The sequence below is a fragment of the Scyliorhinus canicula genome, chromosome 13 (genome assembly GCF_902713615.1).
Source record: "Scyliorhinus canicula chromosome 13, sScyCan1.1, whole genome shotgun sequence".
NCBI lineage: Eukaryota > Metazoa > Chordata > Chondrichthyes > Carcharhiniformes > Scyliorhinidae > Scyliorhinus > Scyliorhinus canicula.
In genome coordinates, this window is record NC_052158.1 from 161,889,292 (window position 1) to 161,909,032 (window position 19,741).

At 49.5% G+C, this 19,741-nt stretch overlaps 1 protein-coding gene across 2 annotated transcripts in view; it reads right to left on the reverse strand.

Moving 5' to 3' along the window:
• Positions 1 to 19,741, reverse strand: part of masp1 (mannan-binding lectin serine peptidase 1) — a 239,108-nt gene that overhangs the window by 82,939 nt on the left and 136,428 nt on the right. For both annotated transcript variants that reach the window (XM_038815774.1, XM_038815773.1), the window contains exons 7-8: positions 9,361 to 9,479; positions 4,891 to 4,969 (exon numbers count right to left, since the gene is read on the reverse strand). In XM_038815774.1, coding sequence (XP_038671702.1) covers positions 4,891 to 4,969; positions 9,361 to 9,479 — 198 coding nt within the window. The remainder of the gene's footprint in view (positions 1 to 4,890; positions 4,970 to 9,360; positions 9,480 to 19,741) is intronic.

Consider the following 19,741-nt stretch of genomic DNA (forward strand, 5'->3'; position numbering starts at 1 on the left):
ACCTGCTCTGCTCCGTTCCTGCAGCAACCTGCTCCGTTCCTGCAGCAACCTGCTCCGTTCCTGCAGCAACCTGCTCCGTTCCTGCAGCAACCTGCTCCGTTCCTGCAGCAACCTGCTCCGTTCCTGCAGCAACCTGCTCTGCTCCGTTCCTGCAGCAACCTGCTCCGTTCCTGCAGCAACCTGCTCTGCTCCGTTCCTGCAGCAACCTGCTCCGTTCCTGCAGCAACCTGCTCTGCTCCGTTCCTGCAGCAACCTGCTCCGTTCCTGCAGCAACCTGCTCTGCTCCGTTCCTGCAGCAACCTGCTCCGTTCCTGCAGCAACCTGCTCTGCTCCGTTCCTGCAGCAACCTGCTCCGTTCCTGCAGCAACCTGCTCCGTTCCTGCAGCAACCTGCTCCGTTCCTGCAGCAACCTGCTCCGTTCCTGCAGCAACCTGCTCCGTTCCTGCAGCAACCTGCTCCGTTCCTGCAGCAACCTGCTCCGTTCCTGCAGCAACCTGCTCCGTTCCTGCAGCAACCTGCTCCATTCCTGCAGCAACCTGCTCTGCTCCGTTCCTGCAGCAACCTGCTCCGTTCCTGCAGCAACCTGCTCCGTTCCTGCAGCAACCTGCTCCGTTCCTGCAGCAACCTGCTCTGCTCCATTCTTGCAGCAACCTGCTCCATTCCTGCAGCAACCTGCTCCGTTGCTGCAGCAACCTGCTCCGTTCCTGCAGCAACCTGCTCCGTTCCTGCAGCAACCTGCTCCGTTCCTGCAGCAACCTGCTCCGTTCCTGCAGCAACCTGCTCTGCTCCGTTCCTGCAGCAACCTGCTCCGTTCCTGCAGCAACCTGCTCCGTTCCTGCAGCAACCTGTTCCGTTCCTGCAGCAACCTGCTCTGCTCCGTTCCTGCAGCAACCTGCTCCGTTCCTGCAGCAACCTGCTCTGCTCCATTCCTGCAGCAACCTGCTCCATTCCTGCAGCAACCTGCTCCGTTCCTGCAGCAACCTGCTCCGTTCCTGCAGCAACCTGCTCCGTTCCTGCAGCAACCTGCTCCGTTCCTGCAGCAACCTGCTCCGTTCCTGCAGCAACCTGCTCTGCTCCGTTCCTGCAGCAACCTGCTCCGTTCCTGCAGCAACCTGCTCCGTTCCTGCAGCAACCTGCTCTGCTCCTGCAGCAACCTGCTCTGCTCCGTTCTTGCACAGGTACAAGTGGAGCACTGTGTCACCATCAAACTCAGAAACCCAGAGTGTGTTGGCTGAGAGTATGAACAGGGCACAGGACTGATGCAGAAAATCCCCCAGAATGAGCAGCATGTACCTAACAGACTGTTAACAAGGCACAGGACCCGAAAGAGAAAATGCTGGAAAATCTCAGCAGGTCTGGCAGCAGCTGTAGGGAGAGAAAAGAGCTAACATTTCGAGTCCGATGACTCTTTGTCAAAGCTAACAGACAGAGAGAGTGGGAAATATTTATACTGTGGAGTGAGAATGAAAGATGAGTCATAGCCACAGAAACCCGGGGAAACCGGGTGCTAATGGCCACAGATACCAAGGGGAAAGAGTGTTAATGGCAGTCCGCAGAAAGGACAAAAGATGTGAAAGGCCAAACAGCAGGGAAACTAACATCAGAGGGTGAACTGTGACAGATGTAGATGTGGGGGGGGGGGGGGGGGGGGGGGGGAAGGGGGAAGCAAAGGGGAGAAAGGGTAAGGAAAGGTGGATAAGTTGGGGGGGGATAAAATATATGTAGAGAAAGAAATGGTAAAATGAAATGGGATGAAAGCAAATGGATCGAGGTGGGGTGGAGCTGATCATCTGAAGTTGTTGAATTCGATGTTCAGGCCGGAAGGCTGTAGCTGCCTAACCGGAAGATGGGATGTTGTTCCTCCAGTTTGTGTTGATCTTCACTGGAACATTGCAGCAGGCCAAGAACAGACATGTGGGCATGGGAGCAGGGTCTTGTGTTAAAATGGCAACAGGAAGGTCAGGGTCCTGAATGCGCACAGACCAAAGGTGCTCAGCAAAGCGATCACCCAGTCTGCGTTTGGTCTCTCCGATATAGAGGAGGCCACATTGGGAGCAGCGAATGCAGTAGACCAGATTGGAAGAGATGCAAGTAAAACGCTGCTTAACCTGGAATGAGTGTTTTGGGCCTGGGATGTTAAGCATGGAAGAGGTAAAGGGGCAGGTGTAACACCTTCTGTGATTGCATGGGAAGGTGCCATGGGTGATGGGAGAGGTACTGGGTATGGTGGAGGAGTGGACTCGATCAGTGTTTTTCAAACTTTCTTTCCGGGGACCCATTTTTACCAACCGGCCGACCTTTGGACCCAACCCAGCCGACCTTTGCGGCCCACACTGTTGAGAGCCCTGTCCACAACTGTAGGGGGGAAATCACGGTTGAGGAAGAAGGAACACATTTTCGAAGCACCATTTTGGAAAGTGGCATCATCGGAACAAATGTGACGGAGGTGAAGGAGTTGAGAGAAAGGGATGGAGTCCTTACAGGGTGTAGGGTGTGAAGAGCTGTAGTCCAGATAGCTGTGGGAGTCAGTGGGCTTGTAGTGGATATTAGTGGATAGTCTATTGCCGGAAATGGAGACGAAAGATCAACAAAGGGAAGAGAAGTGTTTGAGATGGGCCAGGTGAAAGTGATGGAGGGGTGGATATTAGAAGTGAAGTTGATGAATTTTTCCAGGTCTGGGCGAGAGCATGGCAGGGCACCAAAATAGTCATCAATGTATCAGTAAAGGAGATGTGGGAGGGGCCCGGATAGGCCTGGAACAAGGAATGTTCCACATTACCCCTTAAAAGACAAACGTAGCTAGGACCCATGTGGGTACCCATTGCTACACCTTTGATTTGGAGAAGTGGGATGAGTGAAAGGAGAAGTTGTTGAGAGATAGAACGCGTCCAGCCAGACGGAGGAGAGTGGTGGTGGATGGGAATTGTCCGGGTCTCTTTTTGAGAAAGAAGCGAAGAGCTCTCAGTGTGGGATGGAGGTGTAGAGAGGACACAGTTACCAGCTGTAAATGTTGCTGACGGAAGGAGCAGACAAGTTAAGGCACTCAGTTGGCTGCTCACCATCGTCCTGCCACTAGCAAAATACCAACTGGGCAGGAAGGAAATAGGAGTTAGGAAGGCTAAAAGGAGTCACAAAATGTTGTTGGCAAACAGGAATAAGGAAATTCCTAAGGCGTTTTATACATATGTAAAGAGCAAGAGGGTAGCCAGGGAAAGGGTTGGTCTATTTAAGGATATTGGAGGGAATCTATGTATGGAACCAGAGGAAATGGGAGAGATACTGAATGGATACTTTGCCTCAGTATTCACCAAAGAGAAGGACCAGGTGGATGAGGAGTATAGGGTAGAGTGTGTAGATAAGGGGCAGCAGGGTAGCATGGTGGTTAGCATAAATGCTTCACAGCTCCAGGGTCCCAGGTTCGATTCCCGGCTGGGTCACTGTCTGTGCGGAGTCTGCACGTCCTCCCCGTGTGTGCGTGGGTTTCCTCCGGGTGCTCCGGTTTCCTCCCACGGTCCAAAGATGTGCGGGTTAGGTGGATTGGCCATGCTAAATTGCCCGTAGTGTCCTAAAAAAAGTAAGGTTAAGGGGGGGGAGTTGGGTTACGGGTATAGGGTGGATACATGGGTTTGAGTAGGGTGATCATTGCTCGGCACAACATCGAGGGCCGAAGGGCCTGTTCTGTGCTGTACTGTTCTATGTTCTATATATTCTCAGTCAAGTTGATATTCTTAAAGAGGAGGTGTTGGGCATCTTAAAAAGTTTTTGTGAAGGGGAGGTCGTACCTCACTAATTTGATCGAGTTTTTCGAGGAAGAGACAAAGATGATAGGTGAGGGAATGGCAGTAGATGTTGTATACATGGACTTCAGTAAAGCCTTTGACAAGGTGCCTCATGGTAGACTGGTACAAAAGGTGAAGTCACATGGGATCAGAGGAGAGCTGGCAAGTTGGATACAGAACTGGCTTGGGCACAGAAGGCAGAGGGTAGCAGTATCTGGGTGCTTTTCTGAATGGAAGGATGTGACTAGTGGCATTCCACAGGAATCAGTTCTGGGCCTTTGTTGTTTATGGTGTATATAAATGATTTGGAAGAAAATGTAGCTGGTCTGATAAGTAAGTTTGCTGACGACACAAAAATTGTGGAGTTGCGGATAGTGAAGAGGATTGTCAGAGGATACAGCCGGATATAAACTGGTTGGAGCCTTGGGCGGAGAAATGGCAGATGGAGTTTAATCCGGACAAGTGTGAGGGAATACACTTTGGAAGGTCCACTGCATGTACTGACAGGCAGAGAGATCTGGGCATGTCCACCGATCTCTGAACGTTGCACTGCATGTGGATAAGGTCCACATCCGTCTGGTAGTGTGGCGACCAGAATTGCACACAATATTCCAAATGAGCCCGAACCCAAGGTCCTGTACAGCTGCAACAAGGCTTGCCATTTTATTCAATGCCCCGACCGATGAAGGCCAGCATGCCGTATGCCTTCTCGACCACCTTAAATAAAAATAACCTTTCCTGTCACAAGTAGGCTTACATTAACACTGCAATGAAGATACTGTGAAAGCCCAGAGTCACCACATTCCGGCACCTGTTTGGGGACACAGAGGGAGAATTCACAATTCTCAGCTTGTACGGGAATTGAACCCACGCTGGTGGCCTTGTTCCGCATGACAAATCTGAATTCTCCCTCTGTGTACCCGTGGAATCCTGGGCTGGATTCGCCGCCCCGCAGCACCACATTTCTGCCCCAGACCGCCGGCAGCATTCTCTGTCACACCAGCCAGTCGATGGGGTTTCCCATTGTGGGACAGCCCCACGGCGTTGGGAAAACCCTGGGCTCCGGCAAAGCGGAGAATCCGGCCGGTGAAGAATCCCGCACACGTCTTACCTTTACAGGTCGGAATGCTGCTGCTCCACGTTCCAGATTTCTGGCATTCAATCTGATAGGCTTCAACCTCATCGCCACCCTGAAAACCACCCAATACCATGTTAAACAATAGCATCAATCTCTCAGTATTACATTGCTCAATCTGATCAACTCAACCATAAACAAGACGCTTTCACTTATGACAAGAAAAAATCAGAGAAACAATGGGGAGAATTACAACCTGCACTTCCTGAAAATAGATTTATGGGATCTCTGACATCCACCTGTGAGGGCACTGAGAGGCTCAATTTCAATCTTACCCGAGAGTCAGCAACTCTGACAGTGCAGCACTCCCTCAGTACTGACCCTCTGACAGTGCGGCACTCCCTCAGTACTGACCCTCTGACAGTGCAGCACTCCCTCAGTACTGACCCTCTGACAGTGCAGCGCTCCCTCCGTACTGACCCTCTGACAGTGCAGCGCTCCCTCCGTACTGACCCTCTGACAGTGCGGCATTCCCTCAGTACTGACCCTCTGACAGTGCAGCATTCCCTCAGTACTGACCCTCTGACAGTACAGCGCTCCCTCCGTACTGACCCTCTGACAGTGCAGCATTCCCTCAGTACTGACCCTCTGACAGTACAGCGCTCCCTCCGTACTGACCCTCTGACAGTGCGGCGCTCCCTCAGTACTGACCCTCTGACAGTACAGCGCTCCCTCCGTACTGACCCTCTGACAGTGCGGCACTCCCTCAGTACTGACCCTCTGGCAGTGCAGCACTCCCTCAGTACTGACCCTCTGACAGTGCAGCACTCCCTCAGTGCTGACCCTCTGACAGTGCAGCACTCCCTCAGTACTGACCCTCTGACAGTGCGGCACTCCCTCAGTACTGAGCCTCTGACAGTGCGGCCTCCCTCAGTACTGACCCTCTGACAGTGCAGCACTCCCTCAGTACTGACCCTCTGACAGTGCGGCACTCCCTCAGTACTGACCCTCTGACAGTGCAGCACTCCCTCAGTACTGACCCTCTGACAGTGCGGCACTCCCTCAGTACTGACCCTCTGACAGTGCAGCACTCCCTCAGTACTGACCCTCTGACAGTGCGGCACTCCCTCAGAAGTGCACTAGAGAGTGAACTTTGATTTTTGTGCTCAAGCCCTGGGGTATGTCTGGAATCTGGAATCTGTGACTGTAGCTGATGCTTAACTAACTTTGAATTTTCATTTCCTCAAAACAAGTAAAGGATGGTGTTCAACCCCTCAGGAGAGGGCAGGGTAATGAATGAGCAACAACCCAACAAATGGGAGTATAATGGGGGGTGTGGGTGTGGGTGGGGTTCATGTTATTGACTTTAACATACATGTGCAGCAAACAGTTCGGAAACCAAGTGGCCTGTTGGCATTTAGAGCACAGGGATTAGAGTGCTGGAATAACAAAATCTTGGATCGGGATTCGGTGATCCCACATCTGGAAAACTGTGTTGAGTTTGTCTCTCTATATTTCAGGATTGAATCGGGGGCAGCACAGCGAAGGTTCAGGTGATTGGTGCCGGAGACAAGACCTGTGATGAGAGGCTGAGTAAATTGGGTTTATCTTCACTGGAGTTGAGAAGAATGATGATGATTTGAAAGCGACAGAATTCTGAAGGGGTTTGATAGAGTGGACGCTGGGAGAATGTTTCTGTCATTCGGGAAATCTAAACGACGAGGGCACCGACTCCGGATTCGCGACCGATCATTTAGGACTGAGGTGAGGAAATTTCCATAAAGGGTTGTGAATCTTTGGAATGATCCATCAAAGAGGATAGTCAACTCCATCGATGAATACATTTCAGGCCTTGGGATTGACACATTTTTAGGAAATTAAAGGATTTGGGGAGTGAGTGGGAAAATAGATTTGAAACGTAAGATCAGTCAGGATTAGTGGGAAGCCAGAGGATTGGGAAGCCTTTAAAAGCGAGCAGAGGACACCGAAAAAAGCAATAAGGGGAAGAAGATGTGAGTGTAAGCTAGCTAGTAATATAAAAGAAGATAGCAAGAGTGTTTTCAATATATAAAAGGTAAGCGAGAGGCAAAAATAGACATTGGGCCACTGGAAAATGTGGTTGGGGAAGTAACAATGAAAAAAAAATGAAAATGGCTTATTGTCACGAGTAGGCTTCAAATGAAGTTACTGTGAAAAGCCCCTAGTCGCCACATTCCGGCGCCTGTTCGGGGAGGCTGGTACGGGAATCGAACCGTGCTGCTGGCCTGCCTTGGTCTGCTTTCAAATCCAGCGATTTAGCCCTGTGCTAAACAGCCCCAACAAATGGGAAACAAAGAAATGGCAGAGGAACTGAATAGTTACCGCCTGCTGCCCCTGCATGCTTACCTTCAGCGAATGGTGCACAAGTACACCCAGGTCCCGCTGCACACTCCCCTCTCCCAATTTACAACCATTCAGGTAGTAATCTGCCTTCCTGTTTTTGCTTCCAAAGTGAATAACCTCACACTTATACAAATGAAACTGCATCTGCCATTGATTTGCCCACTCGCCCAACCTGTCCAGATCTTGCTGTAGGATCCCTGCATCCTCGTCACAATTCACCCGCCCACCCAACTTGGTATCGTCTGCAAACTTTGAGATGTTACATTTTGTTCCCTCATCCAAATCATTAATGTATCTCGTGAAGAGCTGGGGTCCTTGACCTCCCCTTCACAAAACCATGCTGTCTATCTCCCCTTCACAAACCATGCTGTCTATCACTGACAGACGCAGGCTCACTGGCCTATAGTTTCCAGGATTATCCCTGCTGCCTTTCTGAAACAGCGATACCACATTAGCTATTCTCCAGTCCTCTGGGATCTCACCTGTAGCCAATGAGGATACAAAGATGTCAGTCAAGGCCCCAGACATTTCCTCCCTTGCTTCCCTCAGTATTCTGGGATAAATCCCATCCGGCCCAGGAGACGTATCTACCTTAATGTCTTTTAAAAGACCCAACACCTCCTCCTTTTGGATGTTGACATGACCCAGACTGTCCACACACCCTACCCAAGAATCATCTTCCACAAAGTCCCTTTCTTTGGTGAACACTGATGCAAAGTCCCCATTTAGTACCTCGCCCATTTCCTCTGGCTCAACACAGAGATTCCCTCCACTGTCCTTAAGCGGTCCAATCCTTTCCCTGGCCACCCTCTTGCTTTTTACATATGAATACATTTGGGATTCATCTTAATCCTACTTGCCAAGGACTTTTCCTGCCCCCTCCTAATTTCCCGCTTCAGTACCTTCCTACTTTCTTTATATTCCTCAAGGGTTTTGATTGTTGCCACCCCCCGAGACCGTACAAAAGCCTCCTTTTTCTTTTTGACAAGGTTCACAATATCCCTCGTTATCCAAGACTCCCTAAACTTTCCATACTTATCCTTCGTTCTCTCAGGAATGTGACTTTCCTGAATCCTAATCAACTGTCGCTTGAAAGACTCCCACATGTCCGATGTTGATTTACCCTCCAACAGCCGCACCCAATACCATACAGCTGGCAGAGGTGTTCGTGGACATCTTTAACCTGTCCCTACTCCGCTCTGAGATACCCACCTGCTTCAAGAAGACCACAATCATACCGGTGCCAAAGAAGAACCAGTCAACGTGCCTCAATGACTGCCGTCCGGTGGCCCTGATAATCAATCGTAATGAAGTGCTTTGAGAGGTTGGACATGAGACACATTAACTCCATACTCTCAGAATACCTTGATCCACAGCAATTTGCATACTGCCGCAACCGGTCCACAGCAGACGCCATCTCCCTGGCCCGACACTCATCCCGAGAGCATCTCCACAACAAGGACTCCTACATCAAACTCCTATTTATTGACTACAGCTCCGCCTTCAACACCATAATCCCAGCCAAGGTCATATCAAAGCTCCAAAACCTAGGACTTGGCTCCCCACTCAGCAACTGGATCCTCGACTTCCTGACCCACAGACCACAGTCAGTAAGAATGAACAACAACACCTCCTCCACAATAGTCCTCAATACAGGGTCCCCGCAAGGCTGCGTACTTAGAACATAACATAAGAACTGGAGACTGATGGTACTGATTTCATCTCCAAATTATCCATTACAGCCAGGCCATGCTCAATGTTAGCAAACACTTTTCATCAAGAAGTCTTACAACACCAGGTTAAAGTCCAACAGGTTTGTTTCAAACACGAGCTTTCGGAGCACGGCTCCTTCTTCAGGTGAATGTTCACCTGAAGAAGGAGCCGTGCTCCGAAAGCTCGTGTTTGAAACAAACCTGTTGGACTTTAACCTGGTGTTGTAAGACTTCTTACTGTGCTCACCCCAGTCCAACGCCGGCATCTCCACATCATGACTTTTCATCAAGATTGCCTTTTGAAATTAAGCTTTTTAAGAAATGAAAGTTTCAGAATATGACAACTAAATGTCTGACTGAACAGAGAGATGTTGACAGGATTTCAGATTAACCGAGTTTTCGGGTAAAATACCTTCACAAATTTAAATCCAATGTTGCATCTGATCTGGACTTGATCTTTGAATGAATATTGATCCTGGACAGGTTCAATTGTGCCATTGGCAGGTGGCTGGACGACAGGACAAGGAGCTCCTGAAAAAAACCCGCAAAAGATCCATTCATGTATAAAATATATTAATGTTTTAATATCCAAAATATATCATATTTTAATTGTGGCTACCAATCGGAGTTCACTTGCCAACCAATCAGCACTCTCCTCTCATGCAGTATAAATTGTTGTTCCCTTCATAATTTAGCATTCTTCTGAATTGTTCTGATGAGTGTGGAATGAAAAACTTCAACAATATGTGTCTTTAAATGAAGCAATTTCTTCTCATCTCAGTCCTAAACGATTGGCCTCTTATCCCAAATCTGTTCCCGCGGGTTGTAAATTTGCCAGCTAGTGGGAAGATCTGTCAGTGTTTACCGCTCCCAAAGCTCCTTCAGAGTCTTCAATGTTTCAATCAGATTGCTTCTCATTCCTCAGAACTGGACAGAATATCGACCCAATCTACTCATTGTCTCAGCCCAGGACAATCCTCTCATGTCAGGATTTAATATCCTGCCTCCTTTACTTAACAATCAGATTAAAATTGCTCACAGCTGCTCATCAAACCTGCTACCATTACAGCAAGAGTTCTTGATTCCAATCCTCTTGCGATAACGGTTACACGGCTTTCTGCACCTGCACATTAACAGGTGCAAAGTATTCATTTAATACCTCAGCCATACTCTGCCTCCATGTGTCATTCCCCATTTAGATCCTAACCCTCCTTTTCTCCCCTTTTACTATTTATGTGTCTTTGGAAGGCTTTGGAATTCCCCTTTATGTCGGCTGTCAGTCTTTTCTCACAATCCCTCTTTGCTTCTCGAATGAGGATTTTCACCTCCCTCTGAACCTTCCGTATTCCTCTTGGTTCTCAATTTGGGATTCTACCTGATGCCTGTCAAATGCAAACTTCTTCTTTATCTTAGTTTCTATCCCTTTTTTCACCTGGGGTGCTCTGAGTGGTTTCCCCGACCTTTCCCCTTCAAGGGTATAAATCCTTGACTGTTTCCAGACCATTTCTGGAAGGCCATTCCATGGTTCAGCTCACAGTTTTGTTCCATCTTACCGGCGCAGCTCCCTCTGGTCCCAATGAAGTCGGATAGTTCATTACTTTTAATCTGGATTTCCCAATGTCCTTTTCTACCATCACCCGAAAACTTACAAGACAATGGTCACTTTCTCCTAAATGTTCTCCCACTGAGCTCAGGAACAGGAAGGGGGCGATCACAATGTTGGGGGTTTATTACAGTTCCCCCAACTGCCAGCGAGAGATAGAGGAGCCGGTAGGTAGAGAGATTTTGCATAGATGCAAAAGTTGTTGTGGTCGGGGATTTTAATTTCCCCAATATTGACTGGGACTCACTTAGTGCTGGGGGTTTGGATGGGGCAGAGTTTGTAAGGTGTATCCAGGAAACCGTCTTTATGCAATATGTAGATAGTCCGACTAGATAAGAGGCAGGACTGGATCTGGTATTGGGGAATGAGCCTGGACAGGTGGTTGAAGTTTCAGTAGGGGAACATTTTGGGAGTGGTGACCACAATTCTGTAAGTTTTAGGGTAATTTTGGACAGGGATGAGGGTAACCCTTGCGTTAAGTTGCTAAACTGGGGAAAGGCAAATTGTGATGACATTAGACAGGAATTGAAGAATTTGGATTGGGTGCGGCTGTTGGAGGGAAAATCAACATCGGACATGTGGGAGTCTTTCAAACGACAGTTGATTAGGATTCAGGAAAGTCACGTTCCTGAGAGAATGAAGGATAAGTATGGGAAGTTCAGGGAGTCTTGGATAACGAGGGATATTGTGAACCCCGTCAAAAAGAAAAAGGAGACTTTTGCACGGTCTAGAACGGTGGGAACAATCGAAATCCTTCAGGAGTATAAAGGAAGTAGGAAGGTAGGAGGGGTCAGGAAAAGTCCTTGGCAAGTAGGATTAAGGTGAATCCCAAAGATTTTTATTCATATGTAAAAAGCAAGAGGGTGGCCAGGGAAAGGATTGGACCGCTTAAGGACAGTGGGGGGAATCTCTGTGTTGAGCCAGAGGAAATGGGCGAGATACTAAATGGGGACTTTGCATCAGTGTTCACCAAAGAAAGGGACTTTGTGGAAGATGATTCTTGGGTAGGGTGTGTGGACAGTCTGGATCATGTTAACATTGAAAATTAGGTGGTATTGGGTCTTTTAAATGACATTAAGGTAGATACGCCTCCTGGGCCAGATGGGATATATCCCAGAATACTGAGGGAAGCGATGAAAGAAATTTCTGGGGCCTTGACTGACATCTTCGTATCCTCATTGGCTACAGGTGAGATCCCAGTGGACTGGACAATAGCTAATGTGGTTCCGCTGTTTAAGAAAGGTAGCAGGGATAATCCTGGAAACTATCGGCCGGTGAGCCTCAGATCTGTAGTAGGTAAATTATTGGAGAGAATTCTCAGGGACAGGATTTATACCCATTTGGAAACAAATGGACTCATCAGTGATAGACAGCATGGTTTTGTGAAGGGGAGGTCGTGCCTCACTAACCTGATCGAGTTTTTTGAGAGGTGACAAAGATAATTGGTCTGGAGAGGGCGGTGGATGTTGTTTACATGAACTTCAGTAAAGCCATTGACAAGGTGCCTCATGGCAGACTGGTAGAAAAGGTGAAGTCACACGGGGTCAGAGGTGAGGTGGTAAGATGGATACAGAACTGGCTCGGTCACAGAAGGCAAAGGGTAGCAGTAGAAGGGTGTTTTTCTGAATGGAACATTGTGACTTGGGTGTTCCACAGGGATCGGTGCTGGGGCCTCTGTTGTTTGTAGTATACATAACTGATTCGGAGGAAAACGTAGCCGGACTGATCAGTAAGTTTGCAGATGACACCAAGGTTGGTGGAGTGGCAGATCGTGTTGAGGATTGTCAGAGGATACAGCAGGACATAGATAGGTTGGAGACTTGGGAAGAGAAATGGCAAATGGAGGTTAATCCAGACAAATGTGAGGTAATGCATTTTGTTGGATCTCACATTGAGGGGAAATATACCGTAAATGGAAAAACTCTTAGGAGTATAGAAAGTCAGAGAGATCTGGGCGTGCAGGTCCACAGATCTTTGAAGGTGGCAACACAAGTGGACAAGGTAGTCAGGAAAGCAGACGGAATGCTTGCCTTCATTGGACGGGGCATCGAGTATAAAAACTGGCAAGTCATGCTACAGTTGTATAGAACCTTGGTAAGGCCGCATTTGGAATATTGCGCACAATTCTGGTCACCACACTACCAGAAGGATGTGGAGGCTTTGGAGAGGACGCAGAGGAGGTTTGCCAGGATGTTGCCTGGTCTGGAGGGTGTTAGCTATGTGGAGTGGCTGAATAGACTCGGACTGTTTTCATTAGAATGCTGGAGGTTGAGGGGTGACCTGATAGAGGGCTACAAGATTATGAGGGGCATGGATAGAGTGGATGGGCAGGCACTCTTTCCCAGGGTGGAGGGGTCAGTCACCAGGGGGCATAGGTTTAAGGTCCATGGGCAAAGTTTAGAGGAGATGTGCGAGGCAGGGTTTTTACACAGAGGGTGGTGAGTGCCTGGAACACGTTGCCAGGGGAGGGTGTGGAAGCAGATACATTAACGGCGTTCAAAAGGCATCTTGACAAACACATGGATAGGATGGGATAGAGGGATACGGCACAAGGGAGTGCTGAGGGTTTTGGCCAAGGGGGTATCATGACTAGTACAGGCTTTGCGGGCCGAAGGGCCTGTTGCTGTGCTGCATTGATCTTTGTTCTTTGAGACTTGGTTGAGGGATTATTATTTAACTGATAAAAATATTAAAGCATGCCGCTGTGCAGAGAGACCTGGGTGTGCTAGTGCATGAATCGCAAAAAGTTGGTTTACAGGTGCAACAGGTGATTAAGAAGGCAAATGGAATTTTGTCCTTCATTGCGAGAGGGATGGAGTTTAAGACTAGGGAGGTTATGCTGCAATTGTATAAGGTGTTAGTGAGGCCACACCTGGAATATTGTGTTCAGTTTTGGTCTCCTTACTTGAGAAAGGACGTACTGGCGCTGGAGGGTGTGCAGAGGAGATTCACTAGGTTAATCCCAGAGCTGAAGGGGTTGGATTACGAGGAGAGGTTGAGTAGACTGGGACTGTACTCGTTGGAATTTAGAAGGATGAGGGGGGGATCTTATAGAAACATATAAAATTATGAAGGGAATCGATAGGATAGATGCGGGCAGGTTGTTTCCACTGGCGGGTGAAAGCAGAACTAGGGGGTACAGCCTCGAAATAAGGGGAAGTAGATTTAGGACTGAGTTTAGGAGGAACTTCTTCACCCAAAGGGTTGTGAATCTATGGAATTCCTTGCCCAGTGAAGCAGTTGAGGCTTCTTCATTAAATGTTTTCAAGATAAAGATTGATAATTTTTTGAATAAAGGCATTAAGGGTTATGGTGTTCGGGTCGGAAAGTGGAGCTGAGTCCACAAAAGATCAGCCATGATCTCAATGAATGGCGGAGCAGGCTCGAGGGGCCAGATGGCCGACTCCTGCTCCTAGTTCTTACGTTTTTATAGCCGGCCCACCTCAATTCCACGAATCATGTCCGAGAGTTGCATCATTTATGGTGGGATAGAAAAAAACTGGTGTAAAAAATCTTCCATAAAACTGATGTGGACGGAGGCAGGAACTCCACAAGAGGCCAGACTGTCAGGAAATAACTTGCTCTGATGTTCGGAGAGGGAATATTCACAAGAGAGGGAATGTTCACAGGAAAGGGAATGTTCAGAGAGGGAATGTTCACAGAGGAGGGAATGTTCACAGGAGAGAGAATGTTCAGAGAGGGAATGTTCACAGAGGAGGGAATGTTCACAGAGGAGGGAATGTTCACAGGAGAGAGAATGTTCACAGGAGAGGGAATGTTCACAGAGGAGGGAATGTTCACAGATGAGGGAATGTTCGGAGAGGGAATGTTCACAGGAGAGGGAATGTTCACAGGAGAGGGAATGTTCACAGGAGAGGGAATGTTCACAGAGGAGGGAATGTTCACAGGAGAGGGAATGTTCACAGGAGAGGGAATGTTCGGAGAGGGAATGTTCACAGAAGAGGGAATGTTCACAGATGAGGGAATGTTCGGAGAGGGAATGTTCACAGGAGAGGGAATGTTCACAGGAGAGGGAATGTTCGGAGAGGGAATGTTCAGAGAGGGAATGTTCGGAGAGGAGGGAATGTTCGGAGAGGGAATGTTCACAGGAGAGGGAATGTTCGGAGAGGGAATGTTCGGAGAGGGAATGTTCAGAGAGGGAATGTTCAGAGAGGGAATATTCACAGGAGAGGGAATGTTCACAGGAGAGGGAATGTTCGGAGAGGGAATGTTCGGAGAGGGAATGTTCACAGGAGAGGGAATGTTCACAGGAGAGGGAATGTTCGGAGAGGGAATGTTCACAGGAGAGGGAATGTTCGGAGAGGGAATGTTCAGAGAGGGAATGTTCAGAGAGGGAATGTTCGGAGAGGAGGGAATGTTCGGAGAGGGAATGTTCACAGGAGAGGGAATGTTCGGAGAGGGAATGTTCAGAGAGGGAATGTTCACAGGAGAGGGAATGTTCACAGGAGAGGGAATGTTCACAGGAGAGGGAATGTTCACAGGAGAGGGAATGTTCGGAGAGGGAATGTTCACAGGAGAGGGAATGTTCACAGGAGAGGGAAAGTTCGGAGAGGGAATGTTCACAGGAGAGGGAATGTTCACAGGAGAGGGATGTTCGGAGAGGGAATGTTCACAGGAGAGGGAATGTTCACAGGAGAGGGAAAGTTCGGAGACGGGATGTTGGAGGGGATGTGACATCCTGACCTGTGTGCTGTGCTGGGACAGACCTGGGAAGTTAGCAGAATCCAGCCATCCCAGGGAAGCAAAACCAGAAAGATCTGGAAAATCTCAGCAGGTCTGACAGCATCTATGGAGAGAGAGAGAGAAGGGAGCGAGGTTTCATTCCAGGTTTTAGATTTCTATTGTCCAGGGTGAGGGAGGGAAGCCGCTGTGACATATTCCCCACAGGGGGAGGGGCTGGGGAAATACCCCCCTCCACAGATACACCGGGGGGGGGGGGGGGAGGGGGGGCTGGGGAAATACCCCCCCGCTCCACAGCTACACCGGGGGGGGGGGGGGCTGGGGAAATACCCCCCCGCTCCACAGCTACACCGGGGGGGGGGGGGGGGGGGGGCTGGGGAAATACCCCCCCGCTCCACAGATACACCGGGGGGGGGGGAGGGCTGGGGAAATACCCCCCTCCACAGATACACCGGGGGGGGGGGGGGGGCTGGGGAAATACCCCCCCCACACCACAGATACACCGGGGGGGGGGGGAGGGCTGGGGAAATACCCCCCCCCCCCTCCACAGCTACACCGGGGGGGGGGGGGGGGGGGCTGGGGAAATACACCCCCGCTCCACAGCTACACCGGGGGGGGGGGGCTGGGGAAATACCCCCCCACACCACAGATACACCGGGGGGGGGGGGGGGGCTGGGGAAATACCCCCCCCCCCCACACCACAGCTACACCGGGGGGGGGGGGCTGGGGAAATACCCCCCCCACACCACAGCTACACCGGGGGGGGGGGGGCTGGGGAAATACCCCGCTCCACAGCTACACCGGGGGGGGGGGGGGACGGGACCCTTGTGGATATATCACTGGAATTTTCATAGATTAAGAATCACTGGCAGCTGTTGCTCCTTTGAGAGTCCAACTAAGCAGGAATACTTTGGGAAATGTATGTGATTAAATTGAACAATGTAACTGGAATATAATGTCGTTATGATTTATGTATTTCTGTTAATAAATGTTTTAATTCAATATTTAAAATATTCAAAAGTGATATTGGATTACTTCCTCCTGATGTCAGTGTACAGAGTGTCGGTGTACAGAGTGTCAGTGTACAGAGCGTCAGTGTACAGACCTACAGTGTACAGAGCGTCAGTGTACAGACCTACAGTGTACAGAGCGTCGGTGTACAGACCTACAGTGTACAGAGCGTCAGTGTACAGACCTACAGTGTACAGAGCGTCAGTGTACAGAGCGTCAGTGTACAGAGCATCAGTGTACAGAGCGTCAGTGTACAGAGCGTCAGTGTACAGAGCATCAGTGTACAGAGCGTCAGTGTACAGAGCTACAGTGTACAGAGCGTCAGTGTACAGAGCTACAGTGTACAGAGCGTCAGTGTACAGAGCATCAGTGTACAGAGCGTCAGTGTACAGAGCATCAGTGTACAGAGCAACAGTGTACAGAGCGTCAGTGTACAGAGCGTCAGTGTACAGAGCGTCAGTGTACAGAGCGTCAGTGTACAGAGCGTCAGTGTACAGAGCTACAGTGTACAGAGCGTCAGTGTACAGAGCTACAGTGTACAGAGCGTCAGTGTACAGAGCATCAGTGTACAGAGCGTCAGTGTACAGAGCATCAGTGTACAGAGCAACAGTGTACAGAGCGTCAGTGTACAGAGCGTCAGTGTACAGAGTGTCAGTGTACAGAGCGTCAGTGTACAGAGCTACAGTGTACAGAGCGTCAGTGTACAGAGCGTCAGTGTACAGAGCGTCAGTGTACAGAGATACAGCGTACAGAGCGTCAGTGTACAGAGCGTCAGTGTACAGAGCTACAGTGTACAGACCTACAGTGTACAGAGCTACAGTGTACAGACCTACAGTGTACAGACCTACAGTGTACAGAGCGTCAGTGTACAGAGCTACAGTGTACAGAGCGTCAGTGTACAGAGCTACAGTGTACAGAGCGTCAGTGTACAGAGCGTCAGTGTACAGAGCGTCAGTGTACAGAGTGTCAGTGTACAGAGTGTCAGTGTACAGAGTGTCAGTGTACAGAGTGTCAGTGTACAGAGCGTCAGTGTACAGAGCGTCAGTGTACAGAGTGTCAGTGTACAGAGCGTCAGTGTACAGAGCGTCAGTGTACAGAGCGTCAGTGTACAGAGCGTCAGTGTACAGAGCTACAGTGTACAGAGCTACAGTGTACAGAGCTACAGTGTACAGAGCTACAGTGTACAGAGCGTCAGTGTACAGAGCGTCAGTGTACAGAGCATCAGTGTACACAGCATCAGTGTACAGAGCTACAGTGTACACAGTGTCAGTGTACAGAGCGTCAGTGTACAGAGCTACAGTGTACACAGTGTCAGTGTACAGAGCGTCAGTGTACAGAGCGTCAGTGTACAGAGCGTCAGTGTACACAGCGTCAGTGTACAGAGCTACAGTGTACAGAGCGTCAGTGTACAGAGCTACAGTGTACAGACCTACAGTGTACAGAGCTACAGTGTACAGAGCGTCAGTGTACAGAGCTACAGTGTACAGACCTACAGTGTACAGAGCTACAGTGTACAGAGCTACAGTGTACAGAGCTACAGTGTACAGAGCTACAGTGTACAGAGCTACAGTGTACAGAGCTACAGTGTACAGAGCATCAGTGTACAGAGCGTCAGTGTACAGAGCGTCAGTGTACAGAGCTACAGTGTACAGAGCGTCAGTGTACAGAGCGTCAGTGTACAGAGCGTCAGTGTACAGAGCATCAGTGTACAGAGCGTCAGTGTACAGTGTGTCAGTGTACAGTGTGTCAGTGTACAGAGCGTCAGTGTACAGAGCGTCAGTGTACAGAGCGTCAGTGTACAGAGCTACAGTGTACAGAGCATCAGTGTACAGAGCGTCAGTGTACAGAGCGTCAGTGTACAGAGCGTCAGTGTACAGAGCGTCAGTGTACAGAGCGTCAGTGTACAGAGCGTCAGTATACAGAGCGTCAGTGTACAGAGCGTCAGTGTACAGAGCGTCAGTGTACAGAGCGTCAGTGTACAGAGCTACAGTGCAGAGCGTCAGTGTACAGAGCGTCAGTGTACAGAGCGTCAGTGTACAGAGCGTCAGTGTACAGAGCGTCAGTGTACAGAGCGTCAGTGTACAGAGCGTCAGTGTACAGAGCGTCAGTGTACAGAGCGTCAGTGTACAGAGCGTCAGTATACAGAGCGTCAGTGTACAGAGCGTCAGTATACAGAGCGTCAGTGTACAGAGCGTCAGTGTACAGAGCATCAGTGTACAGAGCTGCAGTGTACAGAGTGTCGGTATACAGAGCTACAGTGTACAGACCTACAGTGTACAGAGCGTCAGTGTACAGAGCTACAGTGTACAGAGCGTCAGTGTACAGACTGTCAGTGTACAGAGCATCAGTGTACAGACCTACAGTGTACAGACCTACAGTGTACAGAGCGTCAGTGTACAGACCTACAGTGTACAGAGCGTCAGTGTACAGACCTACAGTGTACAGACCTACAGTGTACAGAGCGTCAGTGTACAGAGCGTCAGTGTACAGACCTACAGTGTACAGAGCGTCAGTGTACAGAGCGTCAGTGTACAGAGCTACAGTGTACAGAGCTACAGTGTACAGAGCGTCAGTGTACAGAGCTACAGTGTACAGAGCGTCAGTGTACAGAGCGTCAGTGTACAGAGCGTCAGTGTACAGAGCGTCAGTGTACACAGCATCAGTGTACAGAGCTACAGTGTACAGAGCGTCAGTGTACAGAGCGTCAGTGTACAGAGCGACAGTGTACAGAGCGTCAGTGCACAGAGCTACAGTGTACAGAGCGTCAGTGTACAGAGCATCAGTGTACAGAGCGTCAGTGTACAGAGCGTCAGTGTACAGAGCGTCAGTGTACAGAGCGTCAGTGTACAGAGCGTCAGTGTACAGAGCGTCAGTGTACAGAGCGTCAGTGTACAGAGCGTCAGTGTACAGAGCTACAGTGTACAGAGCTACAGTGTACAGAGCTACAGTGTACAGACCTACAGTGTACAGAGCGTCAGTGTACAGAGATACAGCGTACAGAGCTACAGTGTACAGAGCTACAGTGTACAGAGCTACAGTGTACACAGCGTCAGTGTACAGAGCTACAGTGTACAGAGCTACAGTGTACACAGCGTCAGTGTACAGAGATACAGCGTACAGAGCTACAGTGTACAGAGCTACAGTGTACAGAGCTACAGTGTACAGAGCGTCAGTGTACAGAGCGTCAGTGTACAGAGCGTCAGTGTACAGACCTACAGTGTACAGAGCTACAGTGTACAGAGCGTCAGTGTACAGAGCTACAGTGTACAGACCTACAGTGTACAGAGTTACAGTGTACAGAGCGTCAGTGTACAGAGCGTCTGTGTACAGAGTGTCAGTGTACAGAGCGTCAGTGTACAGAGTTACAGTGTACAGAGCGTCAGTGTACAGAGCATCAGTGTACAGAGCGTCAGTGTACAGAGCTACAGTGTACAGAGCTACAGTGTACAGAGCGTCAGTGTACAGAGCGTCAGTGTAC